We start from the raw sequence: 27,867 nt of genomic DNA, 5'->3' as shown, positions 1-27,867 counted from the left end.
GGGGGTGATGGGGTGCTAATAAAGGGTAATATGACTCTGGAGGGGGGGGTAAATAAGAAACAAATTATGCTGGTCACGGGAGGAGATGGGGGGCAAAGAAAAAGGGTCTTTTTAGATGGGGAGGGGTGGTTGTTAGGATTTATGATCCCTGGGGTGTCTATTGCCTATAGGGGGTGGGCAGTTATTTTATAGTGGGGGCCTATGTACACGGAGGGATGGGAGGGTTACAAAACACCTCCCAGATTGATGTGTGTGCGTATGTATGTGTGTATATATATATATATATATATATATATATATGTGTGTATATATATATATATATATATATATATATACATATACATATACATATCAACCTATCTAGTTTTTTTTAAATAAAATATTTCAAATATATTAAATATAATTTTTACACTTTATTAATTATTAAAAAAAGACAATTTCTGAGTGGTTTTCTGGGAATTAAATAATCAGTTAAGTGGCTAATGGGAAACTAGTACTCTAGTGGAAATTTTTTTTTTTTTTTTTGTTATTTACACATTTTTAGTTTTTACTGCATGTGTATATGTTATCTATTTATTTTTAATTGTAGACTCTTCTTAAAGGATGCACAGGTGATTGGTTACTCAGTACAAGTGAAAATGAACAATTTCATCTTAATGTAGATACAACCTCTGTGATCCAAGACATCAGATTACTAGAACACCTGCTGTTGGATTGGAAAATTTGGTCAAAAGCAGAGGTGCTGTATACAGCAAATTGATTTTTCACTGAAATATTTTGTTATTTTTTTTATGTTCCTTTTCAATTGATTGAATGTGTTTTGATAGTCTTTTCGGACAATTAGATACACATCTAATTGCTTCTTCTTTACATCTACTAGACAAATATTTCATACAGGATTGAAAATGAATCCATCACTTGTTAAACCCAAATAAGATGTGATGCCTACAGATGTACCCACATACATCTATCCTCCATGCGCTAGAAGTCGCGCCACACATAACGCGGGAGCTCAGTGTGACTGTAGCGCCGAGCGTCTTTTTGTGTGTCTTTTTACATTCAAATGCGTCTTATTCGTAAAACGTTGCAAATAGATAGCACAATCTGCTTTTGCTGATTAAAATAATGTGCAGCATGCCTATGTTTTGTGAGCGAGTGTGGGTGTATCTGCATGCGAAATGCTACGTTAGTGTCAGCGGCTGTAACACTGTAACGTAGCGTTTCTCATGCAGATACACCTGCAGACGCACAGATTACATAGGTATGCTGCATATCATTTTAATCAGCTGAAGCTGCTTATGCTAGCTATTTGCACCGTTGTGCGAATAAGACGTATGAAAAGATGCTCGGCGCTACTGAGTCATGCTACAGCATGGTGCAAATAGAAGGGCTGTTTAACGTGCCAGGAGGCTAGATGTATGTGGACCCATCTGTATATTATATCTTGTCACTTTTTAGTGTTTTAATTTTTTTTTTTTAATATAACATTTCTTCAGGGTACATAGGGATCCACAGGGATACTATGGGGATATTATGGTTGGAATACCAGGCACCAAACAGTTAAAGCTTCTGCTCCCAGATTGCCCGGGTCCTCATCCATACATACCCCGCCCCTAGCGATAGGACTTCAGTTGTTCGTTTGGTGCTGCAGGATCCAGATTCACCTTTGTAACAGGAGGACTGTTTAGAGCAGTCCTAAGCATTTATGACTTTTTGAGTTGGCAGTACCAAGTGTCTGAATTAAGACGCACATACTGCGACTCCATCTATCTCTGCCAGGCCGCAACTTCAGCAATTGTGCTAGTGATTTAGACGTGTCGCGGCTGAGCTTATCTAGCATTAATGCTGCCATCTGGACTGCATCGGGTCTTTGTAGATGTTAGGTAAGGTGATTCCTCGCTTATAAGGAATCACGTGCGGCAGTCCTTGCGCATGGTGTCAGAGAAGCACCAGAAGCCGCTGCTGTCAGGACCTGGGATTGTCTGTGTCCTCCCTACACCAGCCGGGGCCTTATCGTCTGATGCCGGAGATCAGCAGCAGATGCTATCTGTTGCCACGAGGCCAGCGTACCTGGCTGATTAACAGCTTTGTGGAGGTAGGCGCTCCCCTGGCAGCTCCTCTCCCGACCCAGACGCAGTCCCTACGAAGAGTTTTGCATGTTTGGGTTGCTTTCCTGCCCTTCACGTGTATATGAGATGCTCACGGTCCACGCTCAGTGCGCCCTGTAGCTGGTATATTGTGCTCTATGTACTACCATTTGCTGTAGTTGATTTAGAGCCGATTGTAATTATATTACATATGCATTGTATGTGACTTTTTGCTAGCTGCTGATTTGACACTTTGTATTTCTAAAATCTGTCAATTTCTCTCCATCCTCTTGGTGTGGAGGTTTCTTTCTGAGTACTTCACATTCATTAAGATTTTGTGAAGGCTGTCACATAACATTGCAATTATTGCCTTTACTTTGAACTTGTCAAAAGATAAAGGGAAAAATGAGGGAGCAGCCTGTGCTGGTTCCATGTAAATCATGTACGACTTATGTCTCATCTCAGGAGGTAAAGAATGGTTTGCGTGTTGTCTGTTATAAAGAGCCATCCCACCAGTCCAATTTACCTGTCCCTGGATAAGAGCCATCTTGGGCCTCCTCTTTTTTCCATGTTATGATGAAGGTTGTGGATCGTATGGCTGCCCCCACGATGCCTCCTTGGATGGGGTGTCCACGGTATGCTATGTTTGCACCTCCTATGCATCCTTGATGGAAGAATGTTTATGGCCATTCTAGTCAGAGTATGGCACCATCTAATGTTGATAACAGACCGGTAGTGACCAGAGCGCCTAAACGTAAGTTATCGGTCTGCCCAACATATGGATTCAGACGCATCATCAGAGGAATCAGATGATGCACAGGGTTCCTCTCCAGGATCTAGTTCTGGGGAGGAGGATCATCCGTCTACGGTGGATGTTCCTTCTTTGGTGAGGGTGAGTCCTAGATATTCAGGATGATGAACCAGCTCATAGTAAGAAGGCTCCAATGTTTAATCACCACCAGAAGGTGGTAAAAACGGAGTTCCCTTGATCTGAATAGCTTACAGAGCTTATCGAGGAGGCATGGGGTAATCCTGATAAACAATTTTATGTGAATAAAAGAATAACATTGTTGTATTCGTTCCCACCTTCTGTATGTACTAAGTGGGAGGTACCTCCTACTGTGAATGCTCATGTAACACATTTAGGGGCATATGTATCAAAACTTGATGTGAGATAAAATTGTGAAATATATATCACCAACCAATCAGCTCCAAACTAGGGGTGAGCGGGTTCGGTTTTACTCGGTTCTTATCGCCACTTTACCGCAAATTCGGCTCGATTTTATTCGCTATCCAAAACACGTGTTCGGCGATAGCCAATAAAAAGATCCGAGAAAAACCAAACCCGCTAACCCCTACTCCCAACTATCATTTTTTTAAACACATCCTGCAAAGTGTAAGTCAGAAGCTGATTGGTCGGTGATATATATCTCACAATTGTATCTCACATCAAGCTTTGATACATATGCCCTTTAATCAGAAATGCCTATTCCATCAGCATCTTCCCTGAAGGATTCCACAGATAAAAAGATTGAAGCCTGTCTTAAAGCAATATTTTCGTCATCTAGAGCGGTTGCTCGTCCAGCTATGGCTGGAGCCTGGGTAGCCAATGCTGTTGAAGAATGGATAAGGGCATTGGTAGATTCGCTACTAAATACTACTAGAGAACAGATGATGAATATCTCCCACATATGGGAAGCCGCTTACTATCTGGGAGGGGTTGCAGTAGATGCTGGAATTTTAGCTTCTAGGGCATCAGCATCATCAATAGTGACATGCAGGGCCCTTTGGTTAAGAGCTTGGGAAGCTGATACAGGATCGAAGAGTGCACTGGAGGTCTTACCTTTCTATGGAAAGGTACTTTTTGGAGCAGATTTGGATAATATTAACACTACTCTAGCAGGCTTCAAAATCTGCAGGTCATCTAAGTCAAAAACTAAATCTAGGCAGGTTTCCTTTCAGTCTTTCTGTCCTCAGGGACGAGCAAAGGAACAGTCTTCCTCTAGGCCAACTAGTGTTCGCAAGTCTAAGCAACAAACTAAGAGGTCTGGCCCGGCAAGACATCCAGCTTCTAAGCCATACAACAAGCCCTTGGCATGATAGAGCGGGCCTCCTCCTGGGGGATCCCAGAGTGGGAGGCTGACTTCTTCAGTTTGCGGATTGTTAGCGTCAAACAACAAATGCCAGGGTCCGAGAAATGGTCTCTCGGGGGTATGCCGTCACTTTCAGACCTCCCCATCAGAAGTTTTTTTGCACAGATCCACCATCAGATGCTGACAAGGCCTTAGCTTTTCAGGGAGCCATTCACTCCCTGCTACAGGCAGGGGTGATGGTCACAGTTCCTGTGTCTAAACATGGAAGGGGTTATTATTCCAATCTGTTTCTGAAACCGAATGGGGCTTTTCGCCCTTTACTACATATAAAAACCTTCAACAGGTTTATCCATGTACCCAAGTTTCATATGGAAACTCTCCGATCAAATATTTTGGCAATGGAGCTGGGGGATTACATGTTTTCCCTGGACATTCAGGATGCATATCTGCATGTTCCTATTATATCATCCCACCAACAATTCTTGCGGTTAGCATCAATACCAATTTCAGGCTCTACCCTTTGGCCTATCTACGGCTCTCCGGATATTTACCAAAATAATGGCAGTCATGCCGGCCTTCTCAGGCGTCAGAATTCTGCCCTATCTGGATGACCTTCTGATATTGGTGCAGACTCTGTTTATGTTACAAAACCATCTTCAAATGACCATAGCCTGCTTACAAAGACACGGCTTGATAATCAATTGGAAGAAATCGTCACTTTCTCCAACACAGCAGATGGTACATCTGGGCATAAAGAGTGTTTCTGCCATGGTACAAGATTGCAGATCTATCGTTGCAGATTCACAAGCTGCTACGCAAGCGAAGGGTATCCATTCTGTTAGCAATGCAGGTCCTGGGATCAATGGTATTCACCTTCGACATGGTGAGGTATGTTCAGTTTCATTCCAGGCCTCTACAAAGATTGATTCTCTCCAAATGAACGGATAGCATCATCTGATAACATCTCAGAGGATCATTCGCACTCCAGATTTTCCTCACTCCCTACTGTGGTGGCTGAGAAAAGATCATCTAAACAAAGGGCACCCGTTCTGGATTCCAAATTGGGTGCTTCTCACCACGGACACCAGCCTTTGCGGATGGGGGGCAGAGACAGGTCGTCACACCTTTTAAGGAAGGTGTACAAATCAAGAAAGTTTTCTGCCAATAAATATTCTGGAACTGCGAGCAGTATACAGAGCTCTTGTCATAGCACAGGACCTGCTCCAGGGCAGGCCGGTCCAGATCCAGTACAACAATGCGACTACAGTGGCCTTCCTCAATCATCAGGGAGGCACAAGAAGTTATGCAGCCATGAAGGAAGTGACAAAGGTTCTGTTTTGGGAAGAACGTCCTCTTCTGGCTATCTCGGCAATATTCATACCGAGAGTACTCAATTGGGAAGCAGACTTCTTAAGTCGCCAGTCTCCATCTGGAAGTGTTTCAGCTCCTGGTAAACAAATGGGGTCTACCAGAGAGAGATCTCATGGTGTCACGCCACAACCACAAGGTCCCCAGGTATGGGTCGAGGTCCAGAGACCCATCAGCAGCCTTCGTGGATGCACTGGCAGTAAGATGAGACTCTGATCTCTCTACTTCCAAGAGTACTCAGAAAATTCAAGCAGGAAGGTGGAACGGTAATATTGGCAGCTTCGGTCTGGCCCAGACGCAGGATCTGCTAACGCAGGGTACATGCTGACATCCGGACTTACTCCATTTGGCTTTGATGGCGTGGCTCTTGAATCTTCCATCCTAAGTGCGAAAGGTTTTTCCAGTTCTGTAATTCAAACTATGATTAGTGCACGGAAGCCTGGCTCTGCCCTCATCTATTACAGAGTTTGGTATTCTTTTGGTCAATGGTGTTCCCATAAGAAGTATGATCCTAAGATATTCAGGAATTCCAGGGTACTGGCTTTTCTTCAGGAAGGATTAGAAAAAGGTCTATGCCTGGCCACTTTGAGAGTGCAGGTTTGTGCACTGTCAGTCTGGTTCCAGAAGAAGATTTCTTCATTACCAGATGTTAAGATTTTTTTCCAAGGAGTTTTGCAAATTCAGCCTCTTTTTTGTTCTACAAGTAGCACCTTGGAATTTGTCTTTAGTTCTTAAGGGACTATAAACTTCCCCTTTTCAACCTTGTGGATTTGAAGTGGTTATAATAGCAAAGACACACTTTCTTCTTGCTATTTCTTCTGCTCGCAGAGTCTCTGATTTGGCAGCGCGCTCTTGTCGCTCCCCATTATTGATTTTTCACCAGAATAAAGCTGTTCTTCGTACAAGGGAGGGTTAGGTACCGTCCTAAGGTAGTGTTCCATTTTCATGTGAATTAAGAAATTGTTGTTCCAGCTTTTCAGGCTCCAGACCTTTCTGTAGGTGAAGCCTCCCTGGATGTAGCTTGTGCTCTCTGTATCTATCTGGTGCGTACAAACTCTGTTAGAAAATCAGATGCTCTTTTTGTATTATATGGTTTTCACAAACGAGGATGGAGAGCTAACAAGCAGACTCTGGCGAGATGGCTATGCTTGACTATCTCTCAGGTGTACCCACAGGCTGATCTCCCTGTTCCAAGCACAGTGACAGCACATTCTACTTGGTCTGTAGGGCCATTGTGGGCATTTAGCCATGGTGCCTCTGTTGAACAATTGTGCAAGGCAGCCTCTTGGTCTTCTCTCCACACCTTTCTTAGGTTTTATGCCTTTGATACTTTTGCCTCTCAGGATGCTTCCTTTGGGTGACGAGTTCTCCTTTCTTCTCAAGAGCGTCCCTAGGGGAACTGCTTGAGGACATCCCCATAGTATCCATGTGGATCCCTATGGACCCTGAAGAAGAAAATTAGAGTTATGGTAGACTTACCTAGATAACTCCTTTTCTTCAAGGTCCATAGGTTCCACAGGCACCCAATCTGACGTACCTGGCTTCATTGGGTTGTATTCTTTGGTCTCAGATTCCCTCATCTTATGCAAGAGTGTTTCTGGTGTACGATTATTATTCCTTCTCCTTTTCCCTTCTACCTTGAGGCTTGTTAAAAAAATTGAAGTCCTATGGCTAGGGGTGAGGTATATATGGAGGAGGACCCAGGGCATTCTAGGAGCAGAAGCTTTAACAGTTTGGTGGCTGGTTTCCAACCATAATATCCCCATGGTATCCCTGTGCACCTCGAAGAAAAGGAGTAATCTAGTTAAGTCTACCTCTAATTTTCCTCCTTGTATAGATTTATGTTTCAGAAATATTTATTATATATACTTGGTTAGACAGAAAGAAATATGCTTGTGCTCGGTTTTACCTATATTTTACCTATTTGCTTGGCAGTCGAACCCCGGAAGCCGACGTGTTTATAATGCAATTTGAAAATATTAGTCTGCTTCACAACTTCATGCTTTACCATCATGCTTGAAGTTGTAAAACCAACACTATTAAAATGTTTTCATCGCATGTTGGCATGCCGGGGTTTGACCTAACATAGTCTCGATTCTGATTGTCGATATTTTAACTGTCTAATTGTCTAGTTCATCGTACACTTACTTAATTCTTATATTTTGGTTTGGAAGACATTGTTTTTTTTTTTTTTTGTTTTTTTAGAAACGGTCAATTGATAGACCTGTACAATTTTATCATTCTAATATATGTCCTTTGCATCATTCCTTTTTTTTTTTTTTTTTTTTAAACGATATTTACAGTTTTTGGGTCTTTTATGTTCTCTTTTTTTAGGCTGGTGTCTGGGAAACTTTGCTGACCTCTTTAGAAATATTAATCAGAGATAACCATCCTCACAAACTGTTTAATATAAAGCAGTTGCTAAAAGCTGGAGTGGTTCATCACTTTCTTCTTGCATGTCAGGTTCTTCAGGTATATCTCCTTTACTATTGATGACTTGTTCTAATGAAGATATTGATTTTCTATTTTTTTGATAACTCCAAAAGGAATATCAAGTTTTGAGAACTTCCTTTTTTGGAAAGATTTTGTAATTACTGATTTGATAAACATACCAATAAATATAGATATGACAAAAGTCCTTGCGCCACTTGATTCCAAAATAAGGCAAAACTGTATTCCTGTATATAGAACATTACTGCAAAGAATCTTCACTTATAGGTGCCAATGTTTTCTCTATAAAAGAGGCATAAAACATAAAAATACAAAAAATATGTATTAAAATACAATATTTGTGAAAAAGGATGAGATAATCCAAAATCATGCAAAAAGAGCCAGAAACCACTAGAAGACCTGTGATAATCCTTGTGTCCAAAACAGATTTACTTCACCGCAAACGCATGCAACACAATATCAGGATGCTCACATTATTGCTACCAGTATGCAATAGATGAAAAACATATCTAGGTTTCTTTCACCTCCAGCCGAAAAGAATACTTCATAGAAGAATATATGATGCTCACACAAAAGCTTATTTGAGACCACTGCAATGAAGCATATAAAGGTTTCTTTTTAGTCTTCTCAGCAGATGGGCAATTCAGACACAACTCCCGGAAATACAAAGAAACTTCATATAGTGCAGTATTCCGTAAAAAAATTATTTAATAAATGTATATAAAAGGTGGGGATATACCTCCGTACCAGATAGATGGCATATGCAGATCACATCAGTATACACGTCAGCATAGTAGTGAAACCCGGGTATTCCACAGCTGGAGGTATAATCAGGATCCTGACTGGTAACAGAGGCTAGAAAACTCGTCCACCGTTACTCCTCCAACATGTTTCGACACGAAGGGTGTCTTTTTCAAGGTGGAGTGATTAACACAGGTACGAGGGTTTAAATCCCCGGAAACCGGAAGTTCGGACCCATCATTCTCAGTGACAAAAATATTTAAAAATATTGATAAAATGGTACTAACCTTGAATTATAAATGAATGAGGCAGGCCACTTTCGTATGCACTCCCGCTGGTTAAATAAAAGACCTAATTTAGCCGAATATCAGCCACGAATGAGGTATAAATGGAGTGACTGTGATGTACACTGATCTCAATAAAGTTGTTGAGATCCCATGATCGGATAGTCCTGTGCATGAAATAATAAAAGTTGGTTAAATCACGTATAGTATGGACTAGCTGATGTTGTTCAGGTGCGGTTACCATGGAAACTGTATACACTCCATTAAAGGGGAAGACCCGGATTTACACTTCATAAACGACAATCTGTGCCTAATCCATTACCATTAGTACAACACATATATATATATATATATCTGTAGAAATGATATGCACTCATCCCAAAAATTGACAACTGCCAAGGTGCTCAGTCTAAAGATAGGCAGCATAATACTAGACTGGCTCCATAATAATTCCAAAATCAAGAGGGCACCATCTTACAAAATACATTCTTTATATGAACTTAGTCTAAAATAATTCACCAATGTTCATCCTGCTTAATCTGGAAACTCTTCATCACCACCCAGTGAAAAATATAATCAGCATTAATCTCCTAGTACAATCAAATTCAGCAAACTTCAGGCTGTATCATAGTCACCCATATTTTCAATGCATGTCATAATGGCATATTCATGCTCCAACTGTCTGTCGACCACTGTCCCTTCTAGACCTTTAAAGACCAACAGCATGTTTTTATTCTTCTATTTTTAAACTACACTAACTCAATCAACCTGCCACCCATGGGTGGTGTAGATAGCCCCGGGCTATCAGCCTAAGCTAGGGCTGACCTGGAGAGGGAGACCCCTTTATTGGAAGGGTCTCCAACTCCACAGGGATCCCTGGCCTGGGCTGACTGATATCGAAAATGCAGGTTTATCAAAAGACCTTAAATTTGCCCCTTCCAACAATATTAACTACTTTGATCTTTTTATTGATATCCCAAACTTTATTCGTAAATTATCTTTGAAAAAGTTTTTCGGTAATGATGTGACAAATGAGGAAGTAGGTAAAACTATGTTTAAAAAAGATAATTTTTTAATCCCTCTTTTCGCCAAAGTGCTTTGTAGAAGCTTTTCACAAAAGTGTGAGCAGGGATGTTGAAGATCTCAAAAGTGATCAACAACAAAAGTATAAAAAAAAAATCTTAAAAATCTGCTTCAAAATCCTTACATGATAATCAAGATATTATCATCAAGCAAGCAGATAAAGGGGGACGGGGTGTGTGGTGGTAAATAAATCCTGCTATATCAATGAAGGGTATAGACAGTTAAACAATAGCATGACATATAAAAGACTGAAAACAGATCCCTCCCAGAACATTCTTTTCTCATTTAAACTTTTAGTCCACCGGTATGTGGATTTGGGAGTCATAACTAAGGAGGTTTCAGAGTTATTGATTAATGAAGAATATTCTGTACCCGTATTGTATTTACTCCCCAAAATCCACAAAAGTATGACCGATCCACCAGGGCGCCCTATATTGGCAGGTACTAATGCCATCACCCCAAATTTGTCTGCATATATTGACCATCATTTACAACCCTTGGTATGTAAGGAAAGGTCACATCTAAGAGATACAAAAGATATTCTAAATAAATTAGAAAATATAACTTGGGCGAATGTTTCTTATAATAGCAGATGTGTTCTCACTCTATACCATCATCTCCCATTCAGCTGGTATGGAGGCTATTAAGAATACTTAGGTTATTATCCAGCTATGTATTCTCCAATGTAAATTTCTCTTGGATGGGATTTCTTTTATTCTTCGGAATAATTGTTATAATTTTGATGGTCACTTCTTTTTGCAGAATGTAGGTACGGCAATGTGCACCAGGTTCGCGCCCAGTTATGCTAATCAGTTTATGTCCAGGTGGGAGGGTTCTCACGTCTGGACAGAGCATAGCTGGAGCGCGAACCTGGTGCATTGGTGGCGATATATAGATGAGGTTTTGTTCATCTGGAAGGGCAATAGATCCACTCTAGATAGTTTTGTGAATACTTTGAACATTCAGTTGACCTACAATGTCAGTGCCGTATTGGTTAACTTTCTAGATTTGTCCATTGAAATCAAAAATGGAAAATTTAGTACATATAATTACAACAAACCAACTGACTCGGATACATACATAAATAGGAAAAGTAACCATCTACTACTATGGTTAGATGGGGGACCAAAGGGACAACTCATGCGGTTATGTCGCAATTGTTCGGTTAATAACATCTTTCAATAACAAGCAGGTAAAATGGTTAATTCATTTATTCAGAAAGGTTATAAGGCTGAATCACTTCATCAAACAGTTAGAGACGTTGCTGAAATGGATAGGAAGTCATTACTGCAAGATAAAGGAAAAGGTCCACAAGAAAGCAGATTTACAATGTCATTCTGTACTACTTTCAATAAACAGCATACAAAGATAAAAGGGGTGATTAGAAAGAATTGGAATATTCTCCTTAAGGATGACATCTTGGGAAAAATCTTACGCAGTAGACCCAAGTTCATCTATAGCACAGGTTCTCAAACTCGGTCCTCAGGACCCCAAACAGTGCATGTTTTGCAGGTCTCCTGACAGAATCACAATTGAAATAATTAGCTTCACCTGTGGATCTTTTAAAATGTGTCAGTGAGTAATGAGTACACCTGTGCAGCTGCTGGATGACCAGCAAAACATGAACTGTGTGGGGTCCTGAGGACCGAGTTTGAGAACCACTGATCTATAGGCATGCTCCTACTATCAGATACATTAGTATCTAGCGCTCTACTTATGGATAGAAACAGATTTCTCCCTAGTAATAAAGGTTTCTATAGCTGCAGAGAATGTAGATTGTGCAACGCCTGCCCCAGTAGTTCCTCGAAAGTAACAGGATTTCAAACACAAGGTAAAAGCTATAAAATTACTGACTTTATTTTACGTGTTACACTCGTTATGCCATATACGCCATAGAGTGCTCTTGCAATTTGGTATATATAGGCAAAACCAAAAGAGCATTAATAGTCAGATGGGCGGAGAACGCTAGAAACATCCTAAAAGGATCAGAGGATAAGCCGTTCTCCGCACACTTTAAGTCTAAACATAACAACTCCCTTAAAGGTATCCAAAGGTTTTGTGGGATCTCTTTAGTTAAAAAGAATTGGAGGACAAACAATAGGGATGTCCGTTTTGCTCAGAAGGAGGTGTGGCATATCTATGATCACAACACTTTGAAGCCGGTTGGTTTAAACCATAACTTTGAGGTTAAATGGTTTTTGTAATCCACCCTTTTTGGTATCCTTATTTATTTACATTTTTTTATATTTATATGCATCCATTTTTCTTTGTATTTAGATGTGTCATTTATAGGTATTATATATTTCCATTTGTTTTGTTATATGAATTGAAAGATGTTTTATTCATTTATATCGTGCAACTTTTTATTATTATTGTTATTTATTGTTTAAAGGATATTTGTTTACATATGTTGTATTAATGGTACTGGATAAGGCACAGAGATGGTCATTTGTGAAGTGTAAATCCGGGTCTTCCCCTTTAATGGAGTGTATACGGTTTCCATGGTATCCGCAGCTGAACAAAATCAGCTAGTCCATACTATACATGATTTAACCAACTTTTATTATTCCATGCATAGGACTAACCGATCACATGATCTCAACAACTTTATTGAGATCAGTGTACATCACAGTCACTCCATTTATACCTCATTCGTGGCTGATATTCGGCTAAATTACGTCTGATTTAGCAAGCTGGAGTGCATACGAAAGTGGCGTGCCTTTCATTTATAATTCAAGGTTAGTACCATTTTATCAATATTTTTAATACATTTTTGTCACAGAGGATACCAACTTCCGTGTCCGAACTTCGTGTTTCTGGGGATTTAAACCCCCATAGCTGTGCTTATCACTCCAGCTTGAAAAAGACACCCTTCGGTGTCAAAACATGTTGGAGGAGTAACGGTGGAGGAGATTTCTAGCCTCTGTTACCAGTCCAGATCCTGATTATACCTCCAGCTGTGGAATACCCGGGTTTCACTACTATGCTGACGTGTATACTGATGTGATCTGCATATGCCATCTATCTGGTATGGAGGTATATCCCCACCTTTTATATACATTTCTTAAATAATTTTTTTACGGAATACTGCACTATATGAAGTTTCTTTGTATTTCCGGGAGTTGTGTCTGAATTGCCCATCTGCTGAGAAGACAAAAAAGAAACCTTTATATGCTACATTGCAGTCGTCTCAAGTAAGCTTTTGTGTGAGCATCATATATTCTTCTATGAAGTATTCTTTTCGGCTGGGGGTGAAAGAAACCTATACATGTTTTTCACCTACTGCATACAGGTAGCAATAATGTGAGCATCCTGATATTGCATTGCATGTGTTTGCGGTGAAGTGAATCTGTTTTGGACACAAGGATTATCACAGAAGTGTCTCCTAGTGGTTTCTGGCTCTTTTTGCATGATTTTGGATTATCTCATCCTTTTTCACAAATATTGTATTTTAATACATATTTTTTGTATTTTTATGTTTTATGCCTCTTTTATGGAGAAAACATTGGCACCTATAAGTGAAGATTCTTTGCAGTAAAGTTCTATATACAGGAATACAGTTTCGCCTTATTTTGGAATCAAGTGGCGCAAGGACTTTTGTCATATCTACATTTATTGGTATACTTATTGTACAAGTGTAGGTGGCTTGTTTTTTGTGACAATCATATGCTGCCGGTCTCAGTTGCGCCCAGGTATAGTTGTCAATTCATCTATCCTGATTTGATAAACAGACAATCCTGATTTCTACTTCAGGGTCCATAGGGTATCCACAGGATACCCTGGGGTATAGGTGATGACGTCAGGCATCGGGCACCATAGAGTTAAGTTTTCAGCCTCCCAGGATGCACTAGGGTCCCCCTCCTATACCCCGCCCCCGAGCCAAGGCATCTCAGTTTCGTTGGTGCCCGGCTCGGAGTCGGATGCACCTGTTTAGAGGGGGGCTAAGGATAGCCCCTGAAGTTTTCTACAAGGCAGCTGTGGCTGCACATCTGTAGGTACAGCATGGACAGTCATTCTTGACGTCCATGCTGTCTTCCCTACACCCCCGCCGGTACCTGAACGCCGGTACTGATCCGGGGATGCTGGTAGGCATCTGGGGTCACAGCTAGCGGTGACCCCAGATGTTTGGGACCATGGCCGGATTTAAGGGGGACAGCAGGTAAGCAGCGGGGAACATGGTCCGGAGTCCCCAGGCAAGGGGCTCCCTGGGGACTGGCTGCAGCGTGGAGCCAGGTTACGGACCTGCGCTTCCACTACCCCAGCTGAGCGGTAGCGGTGCGGCGTCCCAGGGGTTAATTGCATGCCAGGGGAGCGCGCCTTCCCTGTCTCACAGCCGGCGCCTCCCCCGCTGCACACAGCCCTCTCTGCACCTGCCGATTGGCCCTGTGGCAGCGCTCCTCCCCCAGGCCGGCCTCCTCTCTGCTCCTCGGTGGCCATCTTTATGGAAGCATGCTGGAAGCTGCTGATCGGTGGCATCGTGGTCTGGGTCCCCCGGCATACCTCTCCTCCGTTGGAACAGGTCTGTGTATGCAGCGCTGTGTCCTACCAGGCCCTGTGTCTGCGTAGTTGAGAATCAGCGCTGATAGTGCAGGGATTGATTCCTTTGCATTGTATGTGACTGCTGCTAGCGTCTGCTGCCTGTGCTTTCACTTTTTACTGTCAGCCTTTTCACTGTCCCTGCTCTTCTTCTGCTAAAACCCTTGCGGTGCGGTGATTGCAGGGCGGTTCACCCACTATACTAACGAGAATCAGTGAGAGGGCTCACATACTTGCCATCATGTCTGAGAGTGATTTTCCTCTAAAGCTTCTGTGTACTACGTGTAAGGTACCTATAGCGGAGGGGGAGGGTAGCGCGGAGGGGCTATGTCGGCAGTGTTTTTTATTGACGTGGCCAATTACTGTCACGGCTCTGGTACAGGAACCGCCCTGGGCTTGTTTCGCTAAAGCGCTTACAACCCTAGTGGGCCAGTTAGCTCCGCAACCTGCATTCCCTCAGATGGGATTGTCCCAGTGGTGTCGTCACCAATGCTGGGGTTCCCGAGACAACTGATGGTGCCCCACAGTCTCCCTATTTCCCCTCCTCAGGTCTCTCAGGTGCCTGCGTGGGTTAATTCTCTGACAAGTTCTGTGCAGCATTTGTGAGACGTGTTACAAGGGGAGTCTGTGTTGCAGCCTCACAAGCGGCCGGTGGCATCTCTGTCTGCTCCTTATGAGGATGACGAGGGGACGACCGATGATGGGGAGATTCTGGATCTTTCGGACCAAGAACCTCTCCATACTAAAGAGTCGGACGCTAATTCTAAGGTTTATATACCTGGCCATATTCGTGCAGTCCACACAGCTTTAGTTATTGAGGATGATGAACCTCCGGTATCAAAATCCAAATATGCCTTTTTCAAGGATGTTAAGGGTGATGCCACAGTGTTTCCTCTTTCGGGTCAATTGGTGGACCACTTAGAGGAAGCGTGGAAACATCTTGGCAAACGGTATCAGCCTCAAAAACATTTAGCAGTGGCTTATCCGTTTGCGGACAATTATTTTGCTAAGTGGGAGTCCCCGCCACAGGTGGATTATCATGTGACACGCCTGGTCCGAAGTGCCACGTTGCCCATGCCCTCCATGTCCTCCTTAAAGGATGCCACGGACCAGAATGTGGAAATCTGCCTGAAGTCCGTCTATTCCCTCGCGGGGGTGGCAGCCAGGCCGGCTATGGCCATTTGTTGGGTAGCCAGAGCTATGGAGCACTGGGCTGATAGTTTGGAGGCGTCTTTCGATTCCGACTGTTCGGCTGAACAGACCGAGTTGATAGGCAATCTCCGGGATTCGGCCACTTACATTATTGAAGCGGCTTTAGATATCAGTACCCTGACTTCTCGGCTTTCTTCGGCAGCTGTGGCGGCTCGTCGCACCTTATGGTTGCGTTCTTGGAAGGCGGACACTGATTCCAAAAAGGGTTTGGAAGCTTTGCCTTTTAATGGAGAAGTCCTATTTGGTCCGGATCTGGACAAAATTGTAGCCACGCTAGCGGCAGCCAAATCAGCATGTCTCCCGTCTGCTGCAGTTCCTTCCAGTTCAGGTACATCGTCCTTTCTTCCTTACAGGGCCCAGGGTAGGCCTAAAGCACAGTCCTTTCCCCGACAGGCTGGCCCCAAGAAATCGGCCAAGCCCCGGAAGCAGGTCTGGAGTACCAGACGTTCCGCCCCTAAGTCCGATGACAAACCTGCAGCCTGACGGTCCAGGCCTCCCTTTGGGGGATCCCAGAGTGGGAGGCCGCCTGCTACGGTTCGCCCAGTGTTTGTCGGTAACCACGACAGACAGTTGGGTTCACGAGGTGGTTTCTCATGGGTATGCCCTCTCCTTTCGGCACAGGCCCCCATCCCGATTCTTCACCACGGGTCTTCCATCAGACCGGAACATAGCCACGGAACGGCGGAAGGTTTTGCACACTATGCTCCAGGCTGGAGTTATAGTGCCTGTTCCTTTATCCCAGAGGGGCCTGGGTTTCTATTCCAATCTGTTTTTGGTATAGAAACCCAATGGGTCGTACCGTCCGATCCTCAACCTCAAAGCACTCAACAAGTCCTTGCGGGTGCCGAGGTTTTGGATGGAGACCCTACGGTCCATCATTCTGGCGCTGGAACCTGGGGATTACATGGTGTCGTTGGACATACAGGACGCTTACCTGCATGTCCCTATTCTTTTGCATCACCAACAGTTCCTCAGGTTTGCAATCCGCAACGATCACTTCCAGTTCCGGGCATTACCTTTTGGCCTGGCGACAGCACCACGTGTGTTCACCAAGGTTATGGCGGTCATGGTGGCTTCCCTGCGGCTGCAGGGAGTCTGCATGTTGCTGTACCTAGACGACCTTCTGTTGGTGGGAGGATCTCCGGAGCTCCTTCTACACCATTTGGACCTGATGATTGCAGTACTGCAATGGCACGGCTGGTTGATAAACTGGCAAAAGTCCACCCTGATCCCGTCTTAGAGGATTCTGCACCTCGAAGCCTTGTTGGACTCCAGTCAGCAGAGGATCTTTGTGACGAGGGAAAAGATCTCTGCCTTGCAGTTGAGGGTGCGCAGTTGTCTGCAGAGTCGCCGTGTGTCTCTTCACTCGGCAATGAGGTTACTGGGCTCCATGGTGTCCGTATTCGACATGGTGGAATATGCCCAGTTTCACTCCAGACCTCTGCAGCAATTGATCCTGTCCAAATGGAATGGACTGCCTCAAAGTCTCAAGTCCCAGACGATGGTGCTCCCTCCGGAGGTTCGCCTGTCCCTTGCCTGGTGGTTGCAGACGACCCATCTCAACAAGGGTCTTCCGTTTTGGGTGGCAAACTGGGTCCTATTGACAACGGACGCCAGTCTTCGGGTCTGGGGAGCGGTCTCTGGTCCACACTTGTTCCAGGGCAGATGGACTCAGGCAGAAAAGGAGCTTCCGATAAACATCTTGGAACTCCGTGCCGCTTTCAATGCTCTCCAGCAGGCCCATCAGGTTCTCCAGGGTCATCCGTGCAGGTCCAGTCGGACAACGCCACCACCGCGGCCTACGTAAATCGGCAAGGAGGAAGCCGAAGTCGGGCGGCACTCGTAGAGGTGTCCCGCATCCTGATCTGGGCGGAGCGCAATTTCCCGGCCATATCAGCGGTATTCATCCCGGGAGTCCTCAACTGGGAGGCCAACTTTCTCAGTCGCCAGGGCGTTCATCCGGGGGAATGGTCTCTGCACCAGGACGTCTTTCAACTTCTGGTGGTCAGGTGGGGTCTTCCAGAGATCGACCTCATGGCGTCACGGCACAACAACAAGTTGCCGGTGTACGGGTCTCGCACAAGAGACGAAAAGGCGTCTCTGGTGGATACTCTGTCCGTCCAGTGGACGTTCCAGTTTGCTTATCTCTTTCCTCCGCTTTCCCTTCTTCCACGGGTAATCCGGAAATTCAAACAGTAAGGAGGGACGCTCCTGTTGATAGCTCCCACGTGGCCCAGACGGCACTGGTTCTCAGACCTTCAGAGTCTGTCCGTGGACATCCCTCCGCGGTTGCCGCTACGACCGGACCTACTGTCACAGGGTCCTTGTCTTCACCCGGACCTGACTCGGCTGTCTTAGACGGCGTGGCTGTTGAGACGGCCATGTTAAGGTCCAGGGGGTTTTCCAGCTCTGTAGTACGTACTATGCTGAGAGCTCGGAAACAGTCTTCTGCAAGAATATACCATCGTGTGTGGCATACGTTCTTCCAATGGTGTCGACCTAGAGGTTATGCACCTCGGGAGTTCCGTCTGTCTAGAGTGCTAGCCTTCCTACAGGCGGAACTAGACCATGGGCTTCGCCTTGCTTCTTTGAAGGTGCAGGTATCTGCCCTGTCTGGTTCCATCGTAGGATTGCTGCAATCCCTGATGTGCGCACCTTTATGCAAGGTGTTCTTCGAAATTCAGCCGCCATTTGTTCCACCGGTGACGCCTTGGGATTTAGCTGTGGGCCTGAGGGCTCTCCAGAGACCGCCGTTTGAACCACTGGGCTCAGTGGATCTTAAATGGCTGACAGCTAAAATAATTTTCCTTCTGGCCATCGCTTCGGCCAGACGTGTTTCTGATTTAGGGGCTCTCTCTTGTAGACCCCCTTTCTTGATTTTTCATGGGAACAGGACGGTGCTGCGCACTCGTCCTGATTTTCTTCCCAAAGTTGTTTCCTGTTTTCATATCAACGAGGAAATCGTTGTGCCGGCTTTTAACTCACCTGTCCTATCAGTGGGTGAAGCCACTTTGGACGTTGTGCGGGCCTTAAGGATTTATGTTGACCGCACTTCTTCGTTTAGGAAGTCGGATGCCTTGTTTGTCCTCTATGGCTTCTGTAAAAAGGGTTGGCCTGCTTCAAAGCTAACTTTGGCAGGTTGGATCCGTATAGCAATTTCAGAAGCTTATCCTTCATGAAGGCTTGCCGGTTCCATCCTCTGTGAGGGCTCATTCCACTAGGTCTGTGGGTCCTTCGTGGCCAGCTCGACGTGGTGCCTCTGCAGTCCAGATCTGCAAGGCTGCCACGTGGTCCTCTGTCCACACCTGTGTGAGGTATTACGCGTTTGACACCTTTGCCTCTCAGGATGCTTCCTTTGGGGCGGCGGATTCTCCTTTCAGCACAGGAGCGTCCCCACCCTTGAAGGATACTGCTTTGGGACATCCCCAAGGTATCCTATGGACCCTGAAGTAGAAAATATGAGATATGGTAAGAACTTACCTTTGTTATCTCTATTTCTATGAAGTCCATAGGGTTCCACAGGACTCCCGCCCTGTTGCACCTGTGCTGCAGATGGGCTTTGCTCTGGTCACCGGTTTTTCCGTCTCCCTCTGGTGAGAATGTGATTCTTGTGTGTGTCCAGATCTTTTTTTTCTCTCTCTTCCTTCTCCTCCTCCGGCCTATGGCTTGGTACGTAACTGAGATGCCTTGGCTCGGGGGCGGGGTATAGGAGGGGGACCCTAGTGCATCCTGGGAGGCTGAAAAGTTAACTGTATGGTGCCCGATGCCTGACGTCATCACCTATACCCCAAGGTATCCTGTGGAACCCTATGGACTTCGTAGAAATAGAGATAATAAAGGAAAGTTCTTACCATATCTCATATTTTTGCGGCCTCTATCCGCTTTGTCCCACAGCTTAACTCCGCAAACAGCACAACATCTCCATTTGTCATAAGTGTTGGTAGCTCCATCTATTGGTGCACTAGGAACCTAAAGCTAGGTACACACCTGACAGATTTGCCAATGACTAGGCAAATTTGGATGACCAAATGACCTGATAACACCAAATGTGGAGCGTACACACTACACAATAATTGTATCGTTTGAAACGATCACCTGGACTTCAAATAATTTTTTATATGCATAATCGGCCTGATTTCTGTACACAATACAAATTCCGAACAATGTCTTTCCAACGGGACCGACATATCACAGAAGCCAGGTGCAGGGGCATTGGGGCTGGTGCATGTGCAGACACATTCTCAGGGTATTTTTTATGAAAAAGTGTGGGGAGGAGATGAAGCTTTCTTGTGATGCAATTTATAATACATTTCTGCGAATATATAAAATATTGCATTGCGAAGACAGTCATTGATTTTGCATCACAACTGCAATTGAATTTTGATAAATATGTCTGTTTATCACCTAATGTCATGGCTACCTGAGAATCGTTTGCATAATAAATGCTTGGACGAAAGAACTAAATAAATAAAATGTTGCTCCTCTAATTGGGAAAGGAAGAACGTTAAACAACAATATTCTTAAATATACTTTTTTAGTGTAGCTCTAAATGTTAGTAGTTGCATACATTTAGTGTTATGTTTGTGGCGATTTCATGAAGTGAAATTTATAAAATAGAATTATTTCTTCATTTGTACATTTCCCATGTTTATTTAAATCATGCTTGCATACTCTTTGAGATCCAGAAGAAGAGCTACAAGTGGCATGTGCTACTGTGTGGTGGGGCAAAACATGTCATTAAGCCAATGTCCACGACATGGGCATGATGCAGGAGGGTGTACTTCTTTTTTTAGACTCTGTAAAGATTTCTTGAAATTTGGGTCTTCAGGCAAAGTAGGCAAGTATGTTTCAAACATGCTACTCTTCTAATATTTTAATAAATTTGAATCTGAGCACACTTGGCAATATTTAGAAGATGGATGTGCCCCTTTTCCCCATCCCTTGCAATACCTTGTCTCAAACCCAAGTATCACAAACCGGGTCAAGGCTTTGATTAAGCGATTCGTCGAGAATCATATTCCACCATCCTGTCCATTTTCACTGTGGGAGGATGCCAAACTTTCAGAAGTCAGTGGGACCCCACTTTTTGTACTGTATAGTTGGCAAATATGCTAGTTGTAACTGAGCAGCTGATGAGGAATCGAATCAGTGGGATGGATCTCGGGCAGAGGAGTAGCATGGAGCCATGGCGCCCGAAGCATGCTATTGCTAGACGAACCTAAGCTACTGAATTTTGTTAAAGGGGGAATGGCCAGCATGTGAGGCTAATTTGAAATGAGAAATAAAATCAAGAATTGTCTACAGAGAACATCTTTTGCTGGATAATAAATGCAGGATTTGCCTCCCTCAACCCGCTTCTGTCCTCTCTGTGGCTTTGTTACCCCACCCCTCTCCATCCAGAGCACACTTCTTTGAGGGGCGGGAAGGGGGGGGGGGTCAGCTTACCTTACTGCTGGCAAAATAAATTGTGCAATTATAGAAATATACACACAAAGGTAAATATAATGTATGTTATTATTGCAAGAGTAGTGTTAGTATAAAGACTAACCAACTAAATATTGAAAATGTATACACCCTTAAACATTATATACAGTACTAGCTGAAGTGCCTGGCGTTGGTTTCAATCTTCAAGTTAATAAGTTTCATTATTTGATGTAATCCAAATCCATCCAGTGGAAGACCCAGAACAGACTCCCTGGGTCAAAGTTCTGCCCAGTGCACTCCACCATGAGGTCCAACCTGAACCTCAATCACTCCATTAGGCATCCCAGACCAATTGCTACCCACTGGGAAGTTTTCATCCAAATCCATCCAATGGAAGGCCCAGAACAGGCTCCCTGGGTCAAAGTTCTGCCCAGCGTACACCAACGAGCGGTCCGACCGGGACCTCAATTCCCTAGAATTTTTCCTGGAATCCAATGTTGCCCCTCTCTAAAGTTTTTATCCAAATTCATCCAGTGAAAGGCTCAAAACAGGCTCTCCAGGTCAAAGTTCTGCCCAGCGTACATCAACGGGAGGTCCGACTTTGACCATAACCCCCTAAAACCTGACCAGGATCCAACTGGAACACCTCACGTTGGTTTTATTTCAATTGGTGCAGGGGTGTCCGAATGCATAACTGGAAAACAAACAGACCAATAAATTTAATATTTAGGATATACAGTAGGTCTCTGTTGCTTACAAACTGAATGCCTGTGGCTGGGGGTGGGGTATATAGGGAGGAGGCCCTATGCATGCTGGGAGCTTCACAGCTGTAAGCTGTTTGGTGCAATGGGTCACTCCAACTACATACCCCCAAGTAGATCCTATGTTATACCATAACTCTAATTTTATTGTTTGCGTTGTTAAGACTGGTCCAACTTAATTTCTAATATAGGCTACCTGCTAATAAATGATGTTAATGATGGTTTCACTTGTTTTATTTTTTGAATTGTAAATTTTCTGATAATGCATTCCATTCATTGTGCCTTGTATCAGGAACACAGGGAAGGTTATATTGCATCTATTCCTCAAAAAGTTTGTAGATCATATATCAAAATTATTGAGGAAGTTCTTGGATCACCTCCAGAATTGGATCTGCTTAGACTGATCTTCCATTTCCTCTTGGCGGTCCATCCACCAACAAACACATATGTTTGCCATAATCCAAACAACTTTTTCTTCTCCTTACACATAGGTAAGATATGTTTTCTCTTTTATTAATACTTCTAATCATTTTAATGTAATAATAACTATTGAAAGGTTAATAAAAATATTTTGCTACCCTGGAAGCTTTACAATATTACAACACTTGTTTGATGTAGATATAATACTGACGTAAAGATTTTGGAGAGATGCTTTTTTTTTTTTTTTTTACTTATGTGGACCACTGAAAAGTTTCCCTGCACTTAAATACTTAAATTCTAAGTTTTTTTTAAATATATCCTTTAGTCTTGCCAATTGTGTGGGTTTGTTTTTTTTGTGGATATTCCTACAAGAGCACCTCACATATATTGACAGCCTCCACTTTTGTATACAGCAAAGCTTGCTGGCACAATCAAACAACTGGATCGTTGATTAATGATAAAAAAAAAATTTTTTATTAAAATGCCAGTACAGGTTCAGTAGAACAAACCAGTTGGAATGCACTTCATATTATTAAATGAATAACAACAATTAATATTAACGGGATGTAGTTGACATCCCGGCGGTCAGGATGCCGGCGCTCAGAATACCGGCCCCGAAATCCAGTGACCAGTCAGATTCTTGGCACCAGCGTCAACCAGACAGTAAGTGTTTGGGTTAGGGTTAGGCTGCCTTAGGAGTTGTCTCATGCTGCCCATACATTAGTACGATGCGATTCATCTTACAATTTCCCCTGGCAGTCCCGTCCGCACGATTTGGTGCTTTTTTCATACGATCTGCATGCGATTACGATCAATTATATGGACTGCACATCTGATCATACAATAGAACAATGGCGGGAGCGTGCATCGGATCGGATCCTACCTAAATACTACACTATTGCCACATGATTCATCGTACATCGTGTATAAATCGGGCAATCGGCCCGAAATCGCGCTAGTGTATGGCCAGCATTAGGTTAAGCTGCTGGGGGGAGGGTTAAGTTTAGGCTGCCGGGAAGGAGGGATAGTGTTAGGATACTTAACAAACAGATGCTGGTGTCTGGATTCTTATCACCGGGATCCAAGCGCCGGCATCCCATACCCAACCCATATTAAGTATAAACAAAGTAAAATCCACTTGTTTGACTTTTGCTGCCACTGAATGTCTAGGGCTGTTCTCTATTCAGTGCCATGGTTACCTGCATTGTTTTCCCCATGATGCTGCAGGATAGGAGGTAATAATATTCACAATTACACTGCTGACACACTTCTGCTTTCTCATATTTTACTTCTTCTGGATCATCTATGTTCATTTATTTATCGATCTAGTCAGTAGTTAGTTTACATGCAGTGATACAGAATATGCATATTTACTCTGCGACCATCAGTTATTTTCTGTCTGCACGTAGCTACAGATGTGTCCACATACATCTATACTTCGTGCACTACAATTTGCGCTACACATAATGCAGGAGCTACGTGTGACTTGGTTGCGCCTAGTGGCTTTTCGTGACTTTTTACATTAAAATGATATGCAAATGCCTATGTTCTGTGTGTGAGTGCTGGTCTATTTACATGCTAAACACTACTTTACAGTGCTACAGCCACTGACACTAACGTAGCATTTCGCACTACCAAGTCACGCCACGGCACGGCTAGATGGCTGTTTAACGCGCAAGGAGGCTAGCTGTATGAGGACCCCTCTGTATAAAAATCTTTTGTTTCGTCTTTTTCAACCAAGCTTAGTACTTAATTACGTATAGATCCAGAAGCCACAAAACCATTGCTCTGCTGCCATCGTGTAGCTCATGCATGATGCAGTATAATTCTCTATATTTTGGTTTAATGTCAAACAATTCAGACATTTTGCTTGTTTTACCATGGCTAACTGTATGATGCTGTTATATCATTGTAGAGTACTTTAGTTTTGTGTCCGGTCCTACACTTATAAAATAAGACAAATTCTAAACACAGTGCACTGTATAAGAAAAATGAACAAAAATCGGACAGCCTCTCCTCTGCTATAGTGAAAATTCCAGAAACTGCTGTTTGGATCTGTTAACCGTGCCCCTTGTCTGTGGTGAAGGATAATGAGCAAGATTGGAATCAAACTTGTCACCCCAGTAGGCCCATTATAATGGATATGGTCTTTAAGAACCCTGCCCATCATTAAACCTAAAATATTTTTTTCTTCTTTCTTGAACCCAAATAGAGGGAAATGTACTGGAAAGTACCCACATTTAAAAAAAAATTTCTGCAACAGATGCAAAATTATCAGAGGCTCCCCACCAGTACTCCTTTTCACTTCCAGTCAGTCACAGATTGCCAGCATAGGAAAACAATATGATTGGCTGAAATTAAAGGGGAGGTCCTGTTACTCTGTGTCATAGTAATTTTGCACTAGATTAAAAGTACATCGGATGAAAAAATAAATAAAGATATGAATCCATTTTGCACCAAGCTGTCGAGTTGGGGAGGGGGCATGCTGTTTACACTTTTACTACACAATGCAGCAATTATCCACTATTCCAACACATGTTTTTTTTCTGCAAGTGAGTAATATCCCTTTCAGCTATATGGGTTGACCCGGTAAGTTGCGGGGATTGCTAAGTGTGAAAGTGTCCAACCCGGGCTAACTGTCCCGGGTCCGTAACCCTTCTCGCCACCGGGGTTTTTCCTGGGACAAACCTGGGTTTCCTATAGTGTGAAAGGTGTGACCCCAGTTTTTAGTCCCGCTGAAAGGACCTGATTGGCTGTTCAGGGCACTGGCAGATAAACCTCATCAGCAGGCGGCAGAGCAGCCATCATGGCTCACTAAAGTGAAGAGGAGGTGCGCAAACTGCTAGAAGTCAGGGGTGAGCAATGCATTCTCAACCCAGCACTCAAGTCACACCCACTGTTTATTACCTTATTTTTGTGAGCCAAAAATGCATCCACTTTAAATGACTGATTGCCAGGGAAGTCATGGTTTAAGTGTGAAAGGGATTGACCCGGGATAACCTTGGTCAAAGGTGTGTGTAGCGTGAAAGGGGGTCTCCAAGCTTTGACATGTTCAAAAACCGGGTCGAGCACCTGTTTATGTCTGAAAAGGCTATTACATTTATCTCTACTCAGACAACACATGCTGCTCATTCCTTACCTTAAGAAATAATGTAAACATGATTTGATTTCATTCATCTGTCATGCATGATTCTGCATGGTGACATTTGGTTTGATAAAATGATTGCAGAAATTTTCAATATTGTGCTTTGTGATAACAGACATGACATGATGCAATATGGTGATGTGAGTCATTATGTATTACATGAATGGAGCTGTGTTTTGTAAAATGTTAGTCTATCGCTTGCTACATCTATAATGTTGGTTGTATTGTTAAGAGTGCTGCAAGATTAGATGCAACTAATGTACTGACATCATGTAAATAATGAAATTATTCATTACATGTATATTTGTTACTTTTAGTTTTGCAAGTTTAGTTTCATACTGTATGTCATTATGTAAGTATAAGGCTGCATATAACCAGTGGGCAATTCCTGTATCTAAAGTTTTTCATTATGTATACCATATAATCAGTATGCTGCTGCTGTGTTTTAACAATGAATGTGGATTTCTTGCTAATTAGCCACAGATGTGTTTTCATACACTATTGCTTAAGTTGCGCCAAATAGCATCTTTCTCACTCAAAATATGCATCTTATTCGCATAGCAATTGATAACGTTGATCTTAATAGACCCTTTATCCTCCACAGCTCACATATAGCGGTCAGCCACCAGTTAACACAATGCATTTTACGGCCGGAGAATGATGGGAAACAACAAGACCTGTGTGTTTCCAAAACCACTCTGTCTTTATTTTGGACAGACAGATTATTTTATAGCGCTCAAATTAACATAGAGACAAAGAAATCTAGTCTGCATATGCTCAATAACTTTGCCTATCTGATCTAATTATAATATCTATGAATTTATTTCAAGCATTAGATACATCGTCAGTAGATGGCAGTATTGCCTAAATTATCAATAAACGAATATTAGTTTCTACAGATATAAATTTAAATGACATCTCCTTGACAGATTTATTAGCTATGTCTAGCCTTGGAGAACATAAATCCTCGATAGTGAACAGTGTCTGACATTTTACACCACTGAATAGAACCATAGAATATCTTATCTTTCCTGTCATATAAGTGAGAATTGAATACAAAGGATGAATACACTCTTCTATAGCCTTAATTGGATAACATAAGTTATTCTATATGAATACATTCCTAAGAGCTAGAATAGATAGATAAGGAATGAGTCCCTTCTTAGGCTCAATGTCCCACACAGAATATAATTTCTTCTTAGCATTCGAACACAAAATTGAGTCATGCTTCTACATGATTCTTTACTTTAACACTACAATAACTAGGAGCGACAAAGCTACTTTGCGAGATTAAAATGATCAATTTAATGTGTGACATTTGTACATCTGTGAGCGACTGAGTCAGAATCTGTGTAAAAAGGGCTCCAATGCGAGTGGTCGTGTTTTTTTTTCTCGCGCCGTTACGTTGTGCTTCATATGCGACTTTGTATGTAAAACCAATTCCTGTGTGACTGTCACAGCCTTGCGCCTCTAGTACACACTGAATGGCTTTTCACTCTGTCTGCTATGCATACAAGGTGCAAAATGTAAAGAAAAATATCGGAAACTACTGCTCTAGGAGTGTCTCTGTCATGCTGGGGGTCCTGCACTGTATGGCGTATAGACACTAGGGGGTATATTTACTAAAGTGAGAGTTTTTAGAAATGGAGATGTTGCCGATGGCAACCAATCAGATTCTACTTAACATTTTACTAGCACCTTCTAGAAGATAATATCTAGAATCTGATTGGTTGCTATGGGCACATCTCTACTTCTAAAAACTCTCACTTTAGTAAATATACCTCTTGGCGTATGAGGACACATCTGTAAATTTTTCTAAAAATACATCTCAAATTACTTCAGATTTTTTTTTAAATGCTTATCTTCAGCAAATTTATGTTTTCAGATGACAAGATTTTTCAAGAAAAGCTGAAATCTGTTATACATCAGAGACATTCTACATTTGGAGGAAGATCTTCTGTCAGTCCTCTGCTTTCAAGCAGAAGTCCCATGGAATTTTCTATTACAGTCCCTAAAGGTGTAGTAGTCATTGACATGTATTATATATTGTGCTAGCTTTTTAATGGTTTTATCCTGTTAATTTGCATACATTTAAAGATTGTTGGTGTATACCACTAATATGTGCAAGAGCTTCATTTTACCCAGTAGGAATTATAATTTTTCTGACTTCCTCAGCGTGGATTCTACAGGATTAATTCTCCTAAATCTGTGCTACAGGAAATTACTGTCTTGAGATGAGTGTACCACTTTGTGGGAGCTTGT

The 27,867-nt window shown here is 42.9% G+C and overlaps 1 protein-coding gene across 1 annotated transcript in view; it reads left to right on the top strand.

Annotated features, from left to right (window-relative positions):
* LYST (lysosomal trafficking regulator) overlaps positions 1-27,867 on the top strand; it is a 507,705-nt gene that overhangs the window by 190,816 nt on the left and 289,022 nt on the right. Inside the window, exons 18-21 of the mRNA XM_088481579.1 lie at positions 590-739; positions 7,883-8,020; positions 22,333-22,531; positions 27,491-27,622. Coding sequence (XP_088337705.1) covers positions 590-739; positions 7,883-8,020; positions 22,333-22,531; positions 27,491-27,622 — 619 coding nt within the window. The remainder of the gene's footprint in view (positions 1-589; positions 740-7,882; positions 8,021-22,332; positions 22,532-27,490; positions 27,623-27,867) is intronic.

This window comes from Taudactylus pleione, unplaced genomic scaffold (assembly GCF_031769625.1).
Source record: "Taudactylus pleione unplaced genomic scaffold, aTauple2 ptg000275l, whole genome shotgun sequence".
Taxonomy (NCBI): domain Eukaryota; kingdom Metazoa; phylum Chordata; class Amphibia; order Anura; family Myobatrachidae; genus Taudactylus; species Taudactylus pleione.
Note: the sequence above shows the minus strand (reverse complement) of the source record. Positions and strands in the feature narration are given on the sequence as shown.